This window comes from Heterodontus francisci, chromosome 4 (genome assembly GCF_036365525.1).
Source record: "Heterodontus francisci isolate sHetFra1 chromosome 4, sHetFra1.hap1, whole genome shotgun sequence".
Classification (NCBI taxonomy): domain Eukaryota; kingdom Metazoa; phylum Chordata; class Chondrichthyes; order Heterodontiformes; family Heterodontidae; genus Heterodontus; species Heterodontus francisci.
In genome coordinates, this window is record NC_090374.1 from 82,140,207 (window position 1) to 82,156,932 (window position 16,726).

The 16,726-nt window shown below is 42.2% G+C and overlaps 1 protein-coding gene across 1 annotated transcript in view; it reads left to right on the forward strand.

Annotated features, from left to right (window-relative positions):
- Positions 1–6,094, forward strand: part of ppip5k2 (diphosphoinositol pentakisphosphate kinase 2) — a 213,104-nt gene extending 207,010 nt beyond the window's left edge. The window contains exons 29-30 of the mRNA XM_068029776.1: positions 1,007–1,117; positions 3,923–6,094. Of these exons, the coding sequence (XP_067885877.1) occupies positions 1,007–1,117; positions 3,923–4,035 (224 nt within the window). The 3' untranslated portion in view covers positions 4,036–6,094. The remainder of the gene's footprint in view (positions 1–1,006; positions 1,118–3,922) is intronic.
- The last annotated feature ends 10,632 nt before the right edge of the window (positions 6,095–16,726 follow it).

Below are 16,726 nucleotides of genomic sequence, written 5' to 3' on the forward strand. Positions count from 1 at the left end.
TAGACCCCAAGGACTGCATTCTTTCATGAAGGCAGCTCAGCACCACCTTCTCTAGGGCAATTAGGGATGGGCAATAAATGCTGTCCTCGCCAGTGACACCCACATCCCACGAACAAATGTTTAAAAAAAAAAACGGAAATCTGATTAACTCCAACCACCCATCCACTCACCACTAACTCAATCCATTCCCTTTGTAGAAATGTGTCTAGTTGTCTGTATCAGGATTCAGTGACCTACTTTTACACTACTCCATGTTTTATCCTGGCATAACAAAAAATTGAGCAAAAATGCTGTACCCCCAGAGAAGGGGGTTCAACGTGCTGGATTCTTGGGAAAAGGGTTTTTTTCCCTAAATGAAGTTGGCCTGCGATCAGATTTATTGGGTAGAATTTATCTATTAAATATTAACCCGTACTGAATTTGGACACAAGCAGCATTAGATAGGGAGGACCTGTTGTATAAATGCTTTGAATCTGAGTGCCTGGTCTTCTGCCAAGATACTGGGATATTTTGGCTATTGCCTCTTCTTGAAAACCCCTATTCCAGTATTTTAGAAATGTGTTGTTATAGAAAACTTGATTTATAAATGGGAAGTGCCAAAAAAGAAATTTCATAATTGACCCCTATAAATTCTAGAATAATAGACAACCAAGATTCGGTACCCTGTCGAGAATTAGCTTTTTGAATCAGCTTTCCAGTTTACCAGATAAGAGGTCCCTACAGGCCTGTACCTCCGAGCATTAAAACTGTTAACAGCCATCTGCTTCAGTTATCCCTTAAGTTAATTTGTGCCTAAGCCATTTGCTGACACCATATCCTGCTGAATGCCCATCCACTTCGACTTTGCTGACAAAGAATTAAAAGTTTCTCCTATATCCAGAATAATTTGGAGGTATATGTTTTAAATTTTGGTGAAATATTCTGCTAACTAGAGTATTCTTGGAGCTTTGAGGACAGGAAGATCATATGAAAAATTGATAGTCATATTGTCTTGTTTTCATTCTAGTTTCTGCGAGTGTATTTTCTCTGGGTAGAAGAATTTTAAATACATATACTCCCAGAAAGATACTTCCTACACCTCAGTCATCAGATCAAGACAATAACAGATCTGCATTCTGTAAGTAAACTATAATCTTGCATGTACAAACTTTGTTTTGTGAGAGCTTGAATACTTTGATATGTATCTTTTGTATTTTTTTTTAAAAATCCTTTTATTGGTGAAAGGACCAAATTGGTCTTGCTGTGACTTGGATAGTTATGCTGCATTCTGTCTGATTGCAATTATTGAAAGCACTACATTTAAGGGCAGTTAATTGTTTGGGGACTGGCCAGTTGAGTCTGTTGGCACACTTTTTTTTAAAGAAGAAACTTTTGGGGCCTGGTTTTGATTGAGCACCTCAAATACTGTTAAAGCGTTGAATCACAAATAATTTAGATTTTCACTGTCTAGATTCCTCTATGCTAACATTTTCTCAAAGGGCAGGAAGGGGATTAATTTCTGGGACTTTTCAATGGGCCAGTGCCATTTGGTGACTTAAGCCACTGTTTTTGTGTTCCATTTTCCCTGCATATTTACTGTGGGTAAATGCCTAAACTTTGCTTAGCCCTTTTCCTGTGGCAAGGTGAAATTGGGAACTTAGTTTAAGAATCAGGAGGAGAGCCTTGTGGTCTAAGTATTAGGAATAGCTGCATTTTTTTTATTCATAAAGGATGTTTAAGCTAGGCAAAAGAGAATCTCCATTTTTTGTTCTCATGTCTGCATCGAGCATTTCCAGGTCAAATGCTGGATAAGCTCTATCTAAACAGCCTCAATAATATGCCTTAATCTCAGTCTCAGAAGGGTAACCCCTACCAGTGAGATATTTTGAATTTTAACACTAACCACTTTTCTAACTTCTCTGAGTGAGCATTGGCTAATACTTAAAGCTGTTTCTTTCATAAGTATAAACTGCTACTTTAACTTTACAAGTTCATATAATTACATAAAGCCTTTAGTTTCATTTTTAGTGTACATTATTAGTATAATATTTTAAAGTTTTTAATCATCAAAAATACAGCATTTACCGTGTCCCTTTACATGCAATAATTGCCAGCTTGCTTGTGTTTGAGATGAAATAGTCATCTACCAAATTTTACTGAATTTGTAAAACTGACTGAAGATAAAAACATTTTTCTTAAATCCCCTTTATCTGCAGCCATTGCCACAGATGCCATAGTTCCATTTGCAGTTTGCCTGACACTTACTTGGTTTGTGCATGCGAGTAGTCTGAGTTTTCACTGGGCTTCACTGGCAATTGGGCCAAGACCTGCAAAACCCACCCTCTCATAAAGTTAAGGGGCTAAATTTTGTGGAGCTCCTGAGGTTGGGTTCCATGGCAACGGGGAGAGCTGGAAGATTGCAGTGGCCCACCATGGAGCCCGACGCTGGGATTGCCGGGCCCGATCTCCCCGGCGGCGGTGAAGCTCTATGGCGGCACCCACCCCCGCTGTAGCTCAGCAACAAGACCCAACTTTAAATATCTAAGTCAAGGAAATGAATACATTTAACTACCATTCACCACGATCTTACCAGCTGTCCAGGATCTTCCATGCAACGGCCAGCACGCTCACACCTTCACTTTCCCATCCAGGAGATGGTGGGGAAGAGGGGATCTCAGGACTTTTTGTTAAGTGGGGTGGGGGGGGCAACTCTGCATTTGTAGTGTGTGTGTGGGGGTGGGGGTGGTGTGTAGATCTGACCTCTGTACTTTGTGTAGTTGGGGGAGAAGGGAGGAAGGAACAGGGCCAACATTTATTTTCGGTGTAGTCGGGGGTGGGGCATGGGGTCCAACTCTGCAAGTTCCCCTCCAAGCCACAGACCATCCTGATCTGGAACGAAATTGCCGTTTCTTCACTGTCACTGGGTCAAAATCCTGGAACTCCCTTCCTAACAGCACTGTGGGTATACCCACACCTCAAGGTCTGCAATGCTTCAAGAAGGCAGTTCATCACCACCTTTTCAAAAGCAATTAGGGATGGGCAATAAACACTGGCCTAGCCAGTGATGCCCATACTCCATGAACGATAATAAAAACAAACCTCTGAGCAGGGCTGGCAGCGCTTTCAAAATGGTGCCAGCGCCTGCGCAAAGACAGCTAATGCCGTTCACACTGTCGCCAAGGCCGCCCCCACCACGTGATTGGGGGGGGGAGGGGGCAGCCATCCTGCATATTTAAATAAGCCATCGCATTCAAGATCGCGACGGCATGCAGCCTGTGCATGCGGGCTGCCATTTGTTCCCCCCGCCGACACTCCCGGCAGCGGGGAAACAAAATTCAGTCCAAGAGTTCAAATCATAAGCGTCATGACACCAAGATTATTTGTTTTGGCTTTCTTATCAGGAATTAAATACTGCAGTGGTGAAGCTACTCAGCCAAATTGTTTTTAACTACTCACAAGTTTTCTTTCATCAGCTTATTAAATTCATTCTGAAGTATGCTCTTCCTTTTTTTTCCCTTTTTGTTGCATGTGATTTGTCTCCTTGTTTTTGGCCTCCCTTGTACTTAATTTACTGAGTGGGAAAATTTACTGTTTTGGGTTACAAATATAAATAAGTGGATATTTCATTGGCCCGCTATGGATTTGAATGTCCGATGAGTAAACAAGTTTGTTGCACCCTACTAGATAAGGATATAATGAATGCTGTGTGTTTTTAATTCCCCTAATTCACTTGCCTTGTTAGCAGCGTCAGTTTGTTTAGTATGCTTCACTACAAACAGACTTAGTCCTTTCAATTAATATAGACTTGCTGTACATCCATTCCTGCTGTTTTAAATGATTACCATTTATTCTTGCAATAAAAAAATGATGTTGCCTTTTAGGTGAATTAACTTAAAGGTGAATTCGCTTAAAGGTGAATTTCCTTGCCTTTTTTGCCATGCAGCCAGTAGTGGATCTTCCAGTACTGTATCTATCACAAGGCCATCTTCAACAGAATATTTGCCCTTCATCAGACAAACTGGCAACTCCATAAAAGCTAAAGATGACCAAAGCTGATGAATGAAAAGCTGCCTTGAAGTAAGCTGGTCCAGACCAATTTGTACTACATGGAAATAAATGGAAATATAGCCTTAAGAAAATGTATTCTTTGTGTACAAGTACTTAAGCTAAAAAAAAAAAGCTATCCCAAATCATTTGTTTGTGCCAAGACAAATCGTATAAAGAGTTAATTTCAAAGGATGATGGTAGGTATTTCATATATTTGTCATTTCTAGAACTATTGAATTTTAGCACACTTATGTGACTGAGATTAGTGTTGTGTTAGATTTATTATTTTATCCACAGATGTCGCATTTCCAAAAAAGCTAAAACACAATAGATAGTTTCCTGTGTTGTGAAATCCCATTCAGAAAAGCTGGGAGCCAAATATGAAGTCTTGATTTGAATTCCCTTTACATGCTCAACTTTATTAAATTATAGTGAGACTGTGTTCTGGAAAATGTAACATTTCATGTATTGTAGACTAAGTTGCACATTTTTACTAAAACCCATTGTGTTAAAAAGTGACTATGTTGAAACTATTTGTCACCCATTCTTTGCTCCCTTGCGGAGTGAAATTTGCTAATTTAGTTTTATTCCCTGTAACATTTTCACTTGATGGTAAAATGTAGAGAAATGGTCATGAAAATCCAATTATTTTTGGTTTCATCTATTTATATTCCAGTTTTGTTTTTACATTCAGAAGACCCAATTATTACATAGATACTGCAGGTTAAGATGCTTGTCCTTGCAGGTTACGATACCTTGTGTAGGTTTTCAAAGTTTGTTTTTTCTGAATAAGTGGCTAGGTGTGTGCCTGAGTTAAGATTGAAAAAGTGAGTGAGCTATTTGTATTTCATGCTGTACAATAAAATGTTATGGTTGTTTACATCATTCCGAAGATACATTATTATTGGTAGACACCATTTTCTTTTTCTCCCTTTTTAAAAGGATTGTTTGCACCATGTTTTTGATTACACTAGTCACAACCAAGGTTTTTAGATGCATGTGTATGTCTAGATTCCAAGTCGCAATGTTACTGTGATTTCAACCTGTAATTGATTTTTGGTTTTGGACATAGATCCACTTTGGAGAAACGTGTGCAATTTTGATGAAAAATTGTTTTTGTTCTTTTTGTGTATACATATTGTGTATATGTATATATAGAGTGAAGTCACCAACTGTGTTCAACAGAACCATTTTGAGTTATGGTACTTGATAGACACTTTTAAAGTTGTAAAGGAAATTTAAGCTGGCACAAAATTATCTTTATTCTGAAGAATGCACGTTATTAAAAATGTAGCCTTGTGTTTTTGTCTCTTGTTTAAAATATTGCTTAATATCCAAATGTAAAGCTTCACTGTTTTAAGAAGGTTTACTGGAATTTGTTATGTCACAGATTTAGCTACAAATAAACTGTATTTAAGAGCTATGTCATTATTTGCAAAATGTAAATCTAGTCTGTATATGTTTTTTATATGAAATGGATTACAGATATGTTTTGTAAAGGGGATTATGCATGTGTATATATTGCTCAGTACTTTTTTTATTGTTTACAAACTGTGTTGTAGAACACAATATTTTCATCTCCACATTGACTTTGTGTCCTGTTGTGAATTATTCTCGAGTTAACATTATGGAATAGCATGCCTTATGGAAAATCTGTTGCTTTATAAGGCTAAATGCATTCAGTGGAACATTGAGTAATGTCATGTTGATTTCTAACCATTTGAAATATATAATTAGAATATTTGAGCTGTAACCCAAGTACATATTTCTCAAACTTTAAGTTTTAACTGCAGTTTCAAACTATAATAATTTGACATGTTTTGAACCACATATCCTTTGTTCTTGTAAATTGGTCATTGCATTATATATGTACCAAGTTTCCCAAATAAACTAGTATATTCTGAACTGCATCTTTAAAGTACAACTGTATTTATACAAAACATCATTTTACTGTCAAAGGGGCATTTGTAAAATTTGCTCTGGAGTTTACCTCAACCTTTTTACTCCTATGAGTTGAAGGAATTTCTGCTACAGCGGTAAGGAACTATGCCATTTTTAGTCACGCTGCAATGTTTTGTGAATTGCCACCAACGTTGAAATGTTGGTACAGAATGGTTCTCCTTTATTCAACTGAGATGTATAGTTGAATCTACAGTACTAATATAAATAAATTTATGGTAATCTCTATGCAAATTGTTACTCATTCCACATTTGCTCCTCAAATAGTGAGCAATATTTTGCATCTGCCCTATTACTTTAATCTTATTAATCCTATTGATATCTATTTCATTTGAGGATTGCAATGTATATGTAAGAACTGTACTCCATAGAGATTGCAGAATAATGATAAATGCATGTGGTCAAAGTGGGGCATGCTTTTTAGAATGCATCCAGAGTTGATTCCTAGATCAGTATCTTTCTAGGGCAATAAGGAAAAAAATTGCTTGATTTAATTCTGGAAAATGAAGTAGAGTAAAAAAAAAACTGATGAGAGTTGGAGAACAACTGGAAATCAGAATCCACAACATAGGTCCAACGTAAGAATAGAAAAGGGTAATGAAGTGTCGAAGACCACGGGTGCTGGACTGGAAAAATACAAAATTGAGCAAGGTAAGAGAATTGGGCTTTTCTAGGCAGAAAAGTTAGTAAAAGATTAAGAAATTTGTGAGAAATCTTCAAATATTGCTTGCATAAAGTATAAAATTAATGTATTTCTATAAATGGAGGTGCATAAAAGATGAGTATGTGGCTAGAGATTGAAATTCAACTGAAATGTAAAGGAGAAACATAATATAAGGGTAGGGTTTACAATACTAAAGATAACCATGAGGAATATAGAAAATGTAAAGAGGTGAAAAGCTAGTCTAAATGAGAAATAAAGAAAAGGATTAGTGGCTAATATAGACGATATAAAAAGTAAAAAGTTAGAGAGGGTAGGATCATTCAGAGATGAAAAGAAAGAACTGGCATGTTATGTTCATGACCTCAGGCCATCTCAAAGCACTTCACAGCCACTGAAGTACTTTTGAAGTGTAGTCACTGTTTCCTGAATAGCAGGAACGTAGCAGCCAATTACATGCACAGCAAGGTCCTGCAAACAGCAGTGAGATAAATGACCAGGTTATTTAATTTAGTGATGTTGATTGAGGGATAAATATTGGCCAGGAGATGGGAGAAACTCCCTTGCTTTTATTTTCAAATATTTTAAATCCACCTGAGAGGCCAGATATGGGTATAGCTGGCTAGACCAGTATTTATTGCCCATCCCTAATTGCCCTTGAGAAGGTGCTGGTGAGCTGCCTTCTTGAACAACTGCAGTCCTTGGGGTGTACATACACCCACAGTGCTGTTAGGAAGGGAGTTCCAGGATTTTGACCCAGTGACTAGTGAAGGAACGTCGATAAAGTTCCAAGTCAGGATGGTGTGTGGCTTGGAGGGGAACTTGTAGGTGGTGGTGCTCCCATGCATTTGCTGCCGTTGTCCTAGGTGATAGAGGTCATGGAATTGGAAGGTACTGTCGAAGGAGCCTTGGTGAGTTCCAGCAATGTATCTTGTAGATAGTACACACGGCTGCCACTGTGCGGCAGTGGTGAAAGGAGTGAATGTTGAAGGTGCTGAATGGAGTGTCAGTCAAGTGGACTGCTTTGTCCTGGATGGTGTCAAGCTTCTTGAGTGTTGTTGGAGCTGCACCCATCCAGGCAAGTGGAGAGTTTCCATCACACTCCTGACTTGTGCCTTGCAGATGATGGACAGACATTGGGGAGACAGGAGTTACTCGCTGCAGAATTCCCAGCATCTGGCCTGCTCTAGTAGCCACAGTATTTAGATGGTTGTTCCATTTCAGTTTTTGGTCAATGAATCCCCCAAGATGTTGTTAGTGAGGGATTCAGCGATGGTAATGCCATTGAACATCAAGGGGAGATGGTCATTGCCTGGCACTTGTGTGGTGAAAATGTTACTGGCCATTTACCAGCCCAAGCCTGGATGTTGTCAAGGTCTTGCTGCATCTGGACATATGCACATACAAATTAGGAGCAGGAGGAGGCCATTCGACCCCTCAAGCCTGCTGCGCCATTCTGTAAGATCATGGCTGATCTGTTTGTGTCTCGAATTCCACACTCCCATCTATCCCTGAAAACCTTAGATTCTTGTTAGGCAAGGGAATCAATCTACCTCCGCCATAAAAATATTCAATGACCCCGCCTCTGCCACCTTCTGAGGCAGATAGTTCCAAAGTCGCACAGCTCTCCGAGAAAAAATTTCTCCTCATCTCTGTCCTAAAAAGGGCAATCCCTAATTTTAAAACCGTGCCCCCCCTAGTTCTGGACTCACCCAAAAGAGGAAACATCCTTTCCACATCCACCTTGTCAAGACCGTTAAGGATCTTATATACTTCAATAAAGTCTCCCCTCACTCTTCTAAACTCCAGTGAAAATAAGCCCAGTCTGTTCAACCTTTCCTCATCAGACAACCAATCTAGGAAACCTCTGAACTGCCTGCAATGCATTTACATCCTTCCTTAAGTAAGGAGACCAAAACTGCACACCGTATTTGAGATGTGGTCTCACCAATGCCCTCTACAACTGAAGCATAACATCCTTAATTTTATTTTCAAATCCTTTTGTAATAAAGGCTAGCATTCCATTAGCCTTCTTTATTACTTGCTGTATCTGCATACTAACTTTTTGTGACTCATGCACTAGAACACCTAGATCCCTCTGCACCTCGGAATTCTGCAGTCGTTCGCAGTTTAAGTAATATTCTGTTTTTTTTATTTTTGCCCACTCACTCAACCTATCTATATTGGTCTGCAACCTCCTGATCTCTTCACAACATACTTTCCTACCTATCTTTGTGTCATCTGCAAATTTAGCTACCAAGCCATTGGTCCACTCATCTAAGTCATTGATATAAATTGTAAAAAGTTGAGGGCCCAGCACAGACCCCTGCAGGATTCCACTTGTCACATCCTGCCAATCAGAAAACGACACATTTATGCATACACTCTGTTTTCTGCCAGCCAGCCTACAGATATATGACGTGCCCATGCTAGCATGCACATGCGATACACACATGCAAATAGGAACAGAAAAGAGAAGAAAAATAAAGTAGAGGTTTGAGGCAGGGTCTGAAAGGGGTTTCTTGTTACTGTTTCTGTGTTTCCAGCTTGCCGTAGAGTCTTTGTAGACAGCTCTTACTTTTTGTTGGGGCCCAGTATTATTCTTAAACTTTGTCCGCTGTAGGAGACTTTTCTCTCTCTCAGTTCACATGTCTTCAATGGGTCTTCCGTTCCGTGAGAAAGAGATGGGAGCAGACAGGAGAGAGTTTTTCTCAGTCCAGGAGCCAACAGCTTTGAGTTTCTCACAGCAAGTTAAAATTCAAACCGACGTTTAGTCATGTGACTAAACTGGCCTAGCCAGGGCTTCTGTGTATTGGAGAAGCAGGGACTGGGTCCTTTGTTCCAACACTGTCTGCCAGCATGCAAATGTCTTTCCAGTCAGGGGCTTGGCAATTCCTTGTGATAGGCCCTCTTCTTCCCAGCCACAATTTTAAGTTTTAATGTTCATGTGGCGAAGTAATGTGTGCCTCAGTCTTGGCAGGTGGGGGCATGCTTGACAATGCTAATATGTTACCCCCTACAGCATTAGCTCCTACTTTCTGCAATAACCTTTTATGTGGTACCTTGTCAAATGCCTTCTGGAAATCCAAGTACAGTACGTCAATGGGCTCCCCTTTATTCACAGCGCATGATACTCCTTCAAAGAACTCCAATAAATTGTTCAAACCTAATTTCACAAAAACCATGCTGACTATTCCCGATTACCTTGAGTTTTTCTAAGTGCCCAGCTATAGCCTCCTTGATAAATGATTCTAACACCTTCGTCAAGCTAACTGGCCTATTTTCCGTCTCTCCCTCTTCTTGAATAGAGGGGTTATATTTGCTACTTTCCAGTCTGATGGAACCTTTCCAGAATCCAGCGAATTTTGAAAAATTAGCACCAACACATTTACTTCCTCATTAGCCACCTCTCTTAAGACACTAGGATGAAGCCCATCAGGAGCAGGGGACTTATGTGTTGCTTCAGTATCTGAGGAGTCGCAAATGATGCTGAACATTGCACAATCATCAGCGAACATCCCCACTTCTGACCTTATGATGGAGGAAAGGTCATTGATGAAGCAGCTGAAGCTGGTTGGACCTAGGGCACTACCTTGAGGAACTCCTGCAGTGATGTCCTGGGACTGAGATGATTGACCTCCAACAACCACAACCATCTTCCTTTGTGCTAGATATGACTCCAACCAGCGAGAGTTTTCCTCCTGATTCCCATTGATTTCAGTTTTGCTAGGGCTCCTTGATGCCATACTTGGTCAAATGTCAACAGCAGTCACTCTCACCTCACGGCAGGAGTTTAACTCTTTTGTCTATGATTGAACCAAGGCTGTAAATCAGGTCAGGAGCTGAGTGGCCCTGGCAGAACCCAAACTAAGCGTCAGTGAGCAGGTTATTGCTGAGCAAGTGCTGCTTGATAGCACTGTCGATGACCCCTTCATCACTTTGCTGATGATCGGGAGTAGACTGATAAGCAGGTAATTGGCCGAGTTGGATTTGTTCTGCTTTTTGTAAATAGGGCAACTGGGCAACTTTCCACATTGCTGGGTAGATGCCAGTGTTATAGCTGTACTGGAACAGCTTGGCTAGGGGCACAGCTCGTTCTGATCACAAGTCTTCAGTACTACTGCTAGAATGTTGTCAGGGCCCATAGCCTCTGCAGTGTCCAGTGCCTTCTGCCATTTCTTGATATCACTTGGAGTGAATTGGATGGCTGAAGACTGGCATCTGTGTTGCTGGGGACTTCAGGAGGAGACCCAAATGGATCATCCACTCGGCCTTTCTGGCTGAAGTTTGTTGCAGATGCTTCAGCTCTGTCTTTTGCACTGATGTGCTGGGCTTCCCAATCGTTGAGGATGGGGATATTTGTAGTGCCTCCTCTTCCTCGTCGTTGTTTAATTGTCCACCACCATTCACGACTGGATGTTGCAGGACTGCAGAGCTTAGATCTGATCTGTTGATTGTGTCCTCGCTTATCCTTGTATCGCATGCTACTTCCACTGTTTGGCATGCCTGGTGCTGCACTATTCATTGAATCATTGAATCTGAAAGACAGCAGCTCTGACAATGCAACACTCCTTCAATACTGCACCAGAATGTCAGCCTACACCATGTGCTTAAGTATCTGGAGTGGGACTTGAACCCACAATGTTCTGATTCAGAGTTGAGAGTGCCACCACTGAGCCACAGCTGATATATCATGAAGAGGTTGAAGGTATGGTGGAAATATTAAATACTTTGCACTAGCTTTTACATGTGATGAATGTGAGAATGAAGATGTATTAGAGTAAAATATGGAACAATAGAGTTACAGTCCCTGCTACTTTTAGTGGGCATGTTGGTGTTGATGTGATTTGCCTGCTGTAGATGATGAATGGTAAAACCAAAAGCAACCAGCATATTTTTAAAAATCAGCTGTCTCTCTGAACTGCTAGTTTTTGTATCCAGAATCTCATCACTCATCCATGCCTTTGTTACCTCTAGACCTGACTATTGCAACACACTGCTGGCCTGGCCGGCCACCTGAGCTCGACCATCTGCAAACTTGAGATCGTTCAAAACTCCGCTGCCCCTGTCCTAACTCACATCAAGTCCTAGCTTACCCATCTCCTCTGTGCTTGCTGACCTTCATTCTTACCTTGCACTCCCCAGTTTCAGAGAAGGAAAAAAAATGTTTCCTTTGTCTAATGTACTCCTCCACCCTTGCACTTCCAATTGCCTCTGTTCCAACTTCTCAGGTATTGAGCGGATTCACAGTTATCTTTACGTTTGGGTATATTCTGATTAGATTGCGAGAAAACATGGGCACAATTTGACATCTGCAAAATGGACACAATTTTGGGCCCAGTCTACTGATTGTGCCCACAAATATCAGATTGCTATATCCATGAGTGGATATTTCCTATCCTGAGTGGTGTGAAACAGGGCTGTGTTCTCGCACCCACACTTTTTGGGATTTTCTTCTCCCTGCTGCTTTCACATGCGTTCAAATCCTCTGAAGAAGGAATTTTCCTCCACACAAGATCAGGGGGCAGGTTGTTCAACCTTGCCCGTCTAAGAGCGAAGTCCAAAGTACGGAAAGTCCTCATCAGAGAACTCCTCTTTGCTGACGATGCTGCTTTAACATCTCACACTGAAGAATGCCTGCAGAGTCTCATCGACAGGTTTGCGTCTGCCTGCAATGAATTTGGCCTAACCATCAGCCTCAAGAAAACGAACATCATGGGGCAGGATGTCAGAAATGCTCCATCCATCAATATTGGCGACCACGCTCTGGAAGTGGTTCAAGAGTTCACCTACCTAGGCTCAACTATCACCAGTAACCTGTCTCTAGATGCAGAAATCAACAAGCGCATGGGTAAGGCTTCCGCTGCTATGTTCAGACTGGCCAAGAGAGTGTGGGAAAATGGCGCACTGACACGGAACACAAAAGTCCGAGTGTATCAGGCCTGTGTCCTCAGTACCTTGCTCTACGGCAGCGAGGCCTGGACAACGTATGCCAGCCAAGAGCGACGTCTCAATTCATTCCATCTTCGCTGCCTTCGCAGAATACTTGGCATCAGGTGGCAGGACTATATCTCCAACACAGAAGTCCTTGAAGCGGCCAATATCCCCAGCTTATACACACTACTGAGTCAGCGGCGCTTGAGATGGCTAGGCCATGTGAGCCGCATGGAAGATGGCAGGATCCCCAAAGACACATTGTACAGCGAGCTCGCCACTGGTATCAGACCCACCGGCCGTCCATGTCTCCGTTATAAAGACGTCTGCAAACGCGACATGAAATCGTGTGACATTGATCACAAGTCGTGGGAGTCAGTTGCCAGCATTCGCCAGAGCTGGCGGGCAGCCATAAAGACAGGGCTAAATTGTGGCGAGTCGAAGAGACTTAGTAGTTGGCAGGAAAAAAGACAGAGGCGCAAGGGAAGAGCCAACTGTGCAACAGCCCCGACAAACAAATTTCTCTGCAGCACCTGTGGAAGAGACTGTCACTCCAGAATTGGCCTTTATAGCCACTCCAGGCGCTGCTTCACAAACCACTGACCACCTCCAGGCGCATATCCATTGTCTCTCGAGATAAGGAGGCCCAAAAGAAAAAAAGAAAGAAAACTAAAGATTGGTGAACTGCAAGCACAAGTTGCCACATGGAATTATGATGTTGTATTAACAGAAATGTGACTTAAACTTGGCTAGGAATAGATTCTTAATATTCCTGTTTACCAAGTATTCAGGAATGATTAGAGAAGGAAAAAGAGGAATTGAAGCAGCAGTATTGATTAAGAATGAAAGAAAAATACTGCGGATGCTGGAAATCTGAAATAAAAACAAGAAATGCTGGAAATACTCAAACGGAGTTAACGTTTCAGGTCAGTGACCCTTCTTCAGAACTGGCAAATATTAGAAATGTAAAAGGTTATAAGCAAGTAAAGTGGTGGTGGGGCAAGAGATAACAAAGAAGAAGGTGGAGATAGGACAAGGTCACAGAATAGCTGACCAGAAGGTCGTGGAGCAAAGGCAAACAATATGTTAATGGTGTGTTGAAAGACAAAGCATTAGTACAGATAGGGTGTTAATGGACTGAAAATTGAACAGCCGCAAGTACAAACATGAAAAAAAAAGTGGGTAAGCAAACTGAACAAATTAAGATGAAATAAAATAAACACAAAAAAAATTTTTTTTAAAGGGAAAAAGAAAAAAAATAACTAAAAATAAAAGTAAAATGGGGGGCCCATCATGCTCTGAAATTATTGAACTCGATGTTCAGTCCGGCAGGCTGTAGTGTGCCTAATCGGTAAATGAGATGCTGTTCCTTGAGCTTGCGTTGATGTTCACTGGAACACTGCAACAATCCCAGGACCGAGATGTGAGCACGAGAGCAGGGGCGAGTGTTGAAAGCTCGGGTCCTGCTTGCGGACTGAGCGGAGGTGTTCCGCAAAGCGGTCACCCAGTCTGCGTTTGGTCTCCCCAGTGTAGAGGAGACCACATTGTGAGCAGCGAATACAATATACTACATTGAAAGAAGTACAAGTAAATCGCAGTTTCACCTGAAAGGAGTATTTGGGGCCTGGGATAGTGAGGAGGTAAATGGGCAGGTATTACACCACCTGCGATTGCAGGGGAAGGTGCCATGGGAATGGGACGGGGTGGTGGGAGTAATGGAGGAGTGGACCAGGGTGTCATGGAAGGAACGGTCCCTTCGGAATGCTGGCGGGAAGGGAGGGGAAGATGCGTTTGGTAGTGGCATCACGCTGGAGGTGGCGGAAATGGCGCAAGATGATCCTTTAGACTGGCTGACTGCTTTACGGAACACCTCCGCTCAGTCCGCAAGCAGGACCCCGAGCTTCCGGTTGTTTGCCATTTCAACACTCACCCCTGCTCTCATGCTCACATCTCTATCCTGGGATTGCTGCAGTGTTCCAGTGAACATCAACGCAAGCTCGAGGAACAGCATCTTATTTACCTATTCGGCACACTACAGCCAGCCAGACTGAACATTGAGTTAAATAATTTCAGAGCATGACGGGCCTCCCCATTTTACTTTTATTTTTAGTTATTTTTTCTTTTTCCCTTTTTTTTTATATATATTTTTTGTGTTTATTTTATTTTATTTCATCTTAGTTTGTTCGGTTTGTTTACCCACTTTTTTTTCATGTTTGTACTTACGGCTGTTCAATTTTCAGTCCGTTAACACCCTATCTGTACTAATGCTTTGTCTTTTAACACACCATTAACATATTGTTTGCCTTTGCTCCACGACCTTCTGGTCAGCTATTCTGTGACCTTGTCCTATCTGCACCTTCTCCTTTGTTATCTCTTGCCCCATCCCCGCTTTACTTGCTTATAACCTTTTACATTTCTAATGTTTGCCAGCGAGCGGGACACAGCAAAAGCGGAGCCGGAGCATAAAGAGACCGGGAGACAGAGCGAGAGTTCACTCAGCGTGCAGGAAACAGCTAGAGCGGAGCCGGGGCACAAAGAGACCAGGAGACAGAGCGAGAGTTCACTCAGCGAGCATGAAACAGCAAGAGCGGATCCGGGGCACAAAGAGACTGGGAGACAGAGCGAGAGTCCACTCAGCGAGCGTGAAACAGCAAGAGCAGAGCCGGGGCACAAAGAGACCGGGAGACAGAGCGAGAGTCCACTCTGAGCCGGCTTACCTTCCGGGAGCAGTCCAGGCGCGCCAGAGTTTTGGGGAAAAAAGTCAACAGTGACATCACAGGAAAGCTGCAAGGTGATTAGTTGGTGAGTAGCAGCTGTGAGGGAATAACTCTAAATAGCTGGTTTCGTAACAAGAGTAAAGAGAAAGGTCTACCGTTCTTAATATAGTAGGTAATGTTTTTTTGGGGGGAGGGGAATCAAGGTACCGAGTGTAAATCTAATTTTTGGGTAATTTAAGGGAGTAAAAACAGTGAAAAATAAAACAAAGAGTGTCATCACAGGAAAACCGTAAGTTCATTGGTTGGTAAATAACTGCTAATTTGAATTACCTATTCTAAGTTGATTTCAAATTAAAGGTGAATAGGAGAAATATTTTACAGATTAAAAACTAAAGACCAGTTGGAAATTTAAAAAAACAAATTAAAATCTAATTAAATGAAATAGAGGTGCAGGGCCAGACGATGTGTTGTACCTGCATGATGTGGGAGTTGGTGGACCCCATTGTGGTTCATGGTGAATGCATCTGTAGCAAGTGTTGGCTGCTCGAGGAACTCGGCTCAGAGTTGATGAGCTGGAGTCTGAGCTTCAGACACTGCAACACATCAGGCAGGGGGAGAGTTACCTGGACGCTGTGTTTCAGGAGGCAGTCACACCCCTTAGATTAACTACCGTGAATTTGGCCAGTAGTCAGGGACAGGAGGGTGTGACTATGAGTGAGGCAGATAGAGGGATCCAGGAGGTAGTGCTGCAGGAGCCTCAGCCATTGTCCTTGTCCAACAGGTTTGAGATTCTTGCTCCCTGTGTGGATGAGAGCAGAGACTGCAGGGAAGATGAGCAAACTGACCACAGCGCCATGGTACAGGTGGGGAGAGAAAAGAGAAATGTAGTCAGAATCGGGGATAGTATAGTTAGGGGCATAGACACTTCTCTGTGGCCAGGATCGAGAATCCAAAAGGCTCTGTTGTGTACCTGGTGCCAGGGTTCAGGATATCTCATCTGGGCTGCAGAGGAACTTGGAGTGGGAGGGGAAAGATCCAGTTGTCGTGGTCCATGTTGGTACCAACGATATAGGTAGAGCGAGGTTAGAGGTTCTGCTGAGGGAATATGAGCAGCTAGGGGCTTAATTAAAAAGCAGAACCAAAAAGCTAATAATCTCCGGATTACTACCTGAGCCACGAGCAAATTGGCAAAGGGTCAATAAGATTAAAGAGGTAAATGTGTGGCTCAAAGATTAGTGTCGGAGAAATGGGTTCGAATTCGTGGGACGTTGGCACCAGTACTGGGGAAGGAGGGAGCTGTTCCAATGGGACGGGCTCCACCTGAATCATGCTGGGACCAGAGTCCTGGTGAATCGTATAACTAGGGCTGTAGATAGGGCTTCAACTAAATAGTGATGGGGAGGGTTCAGTTACATGGAAAAACAGGAAG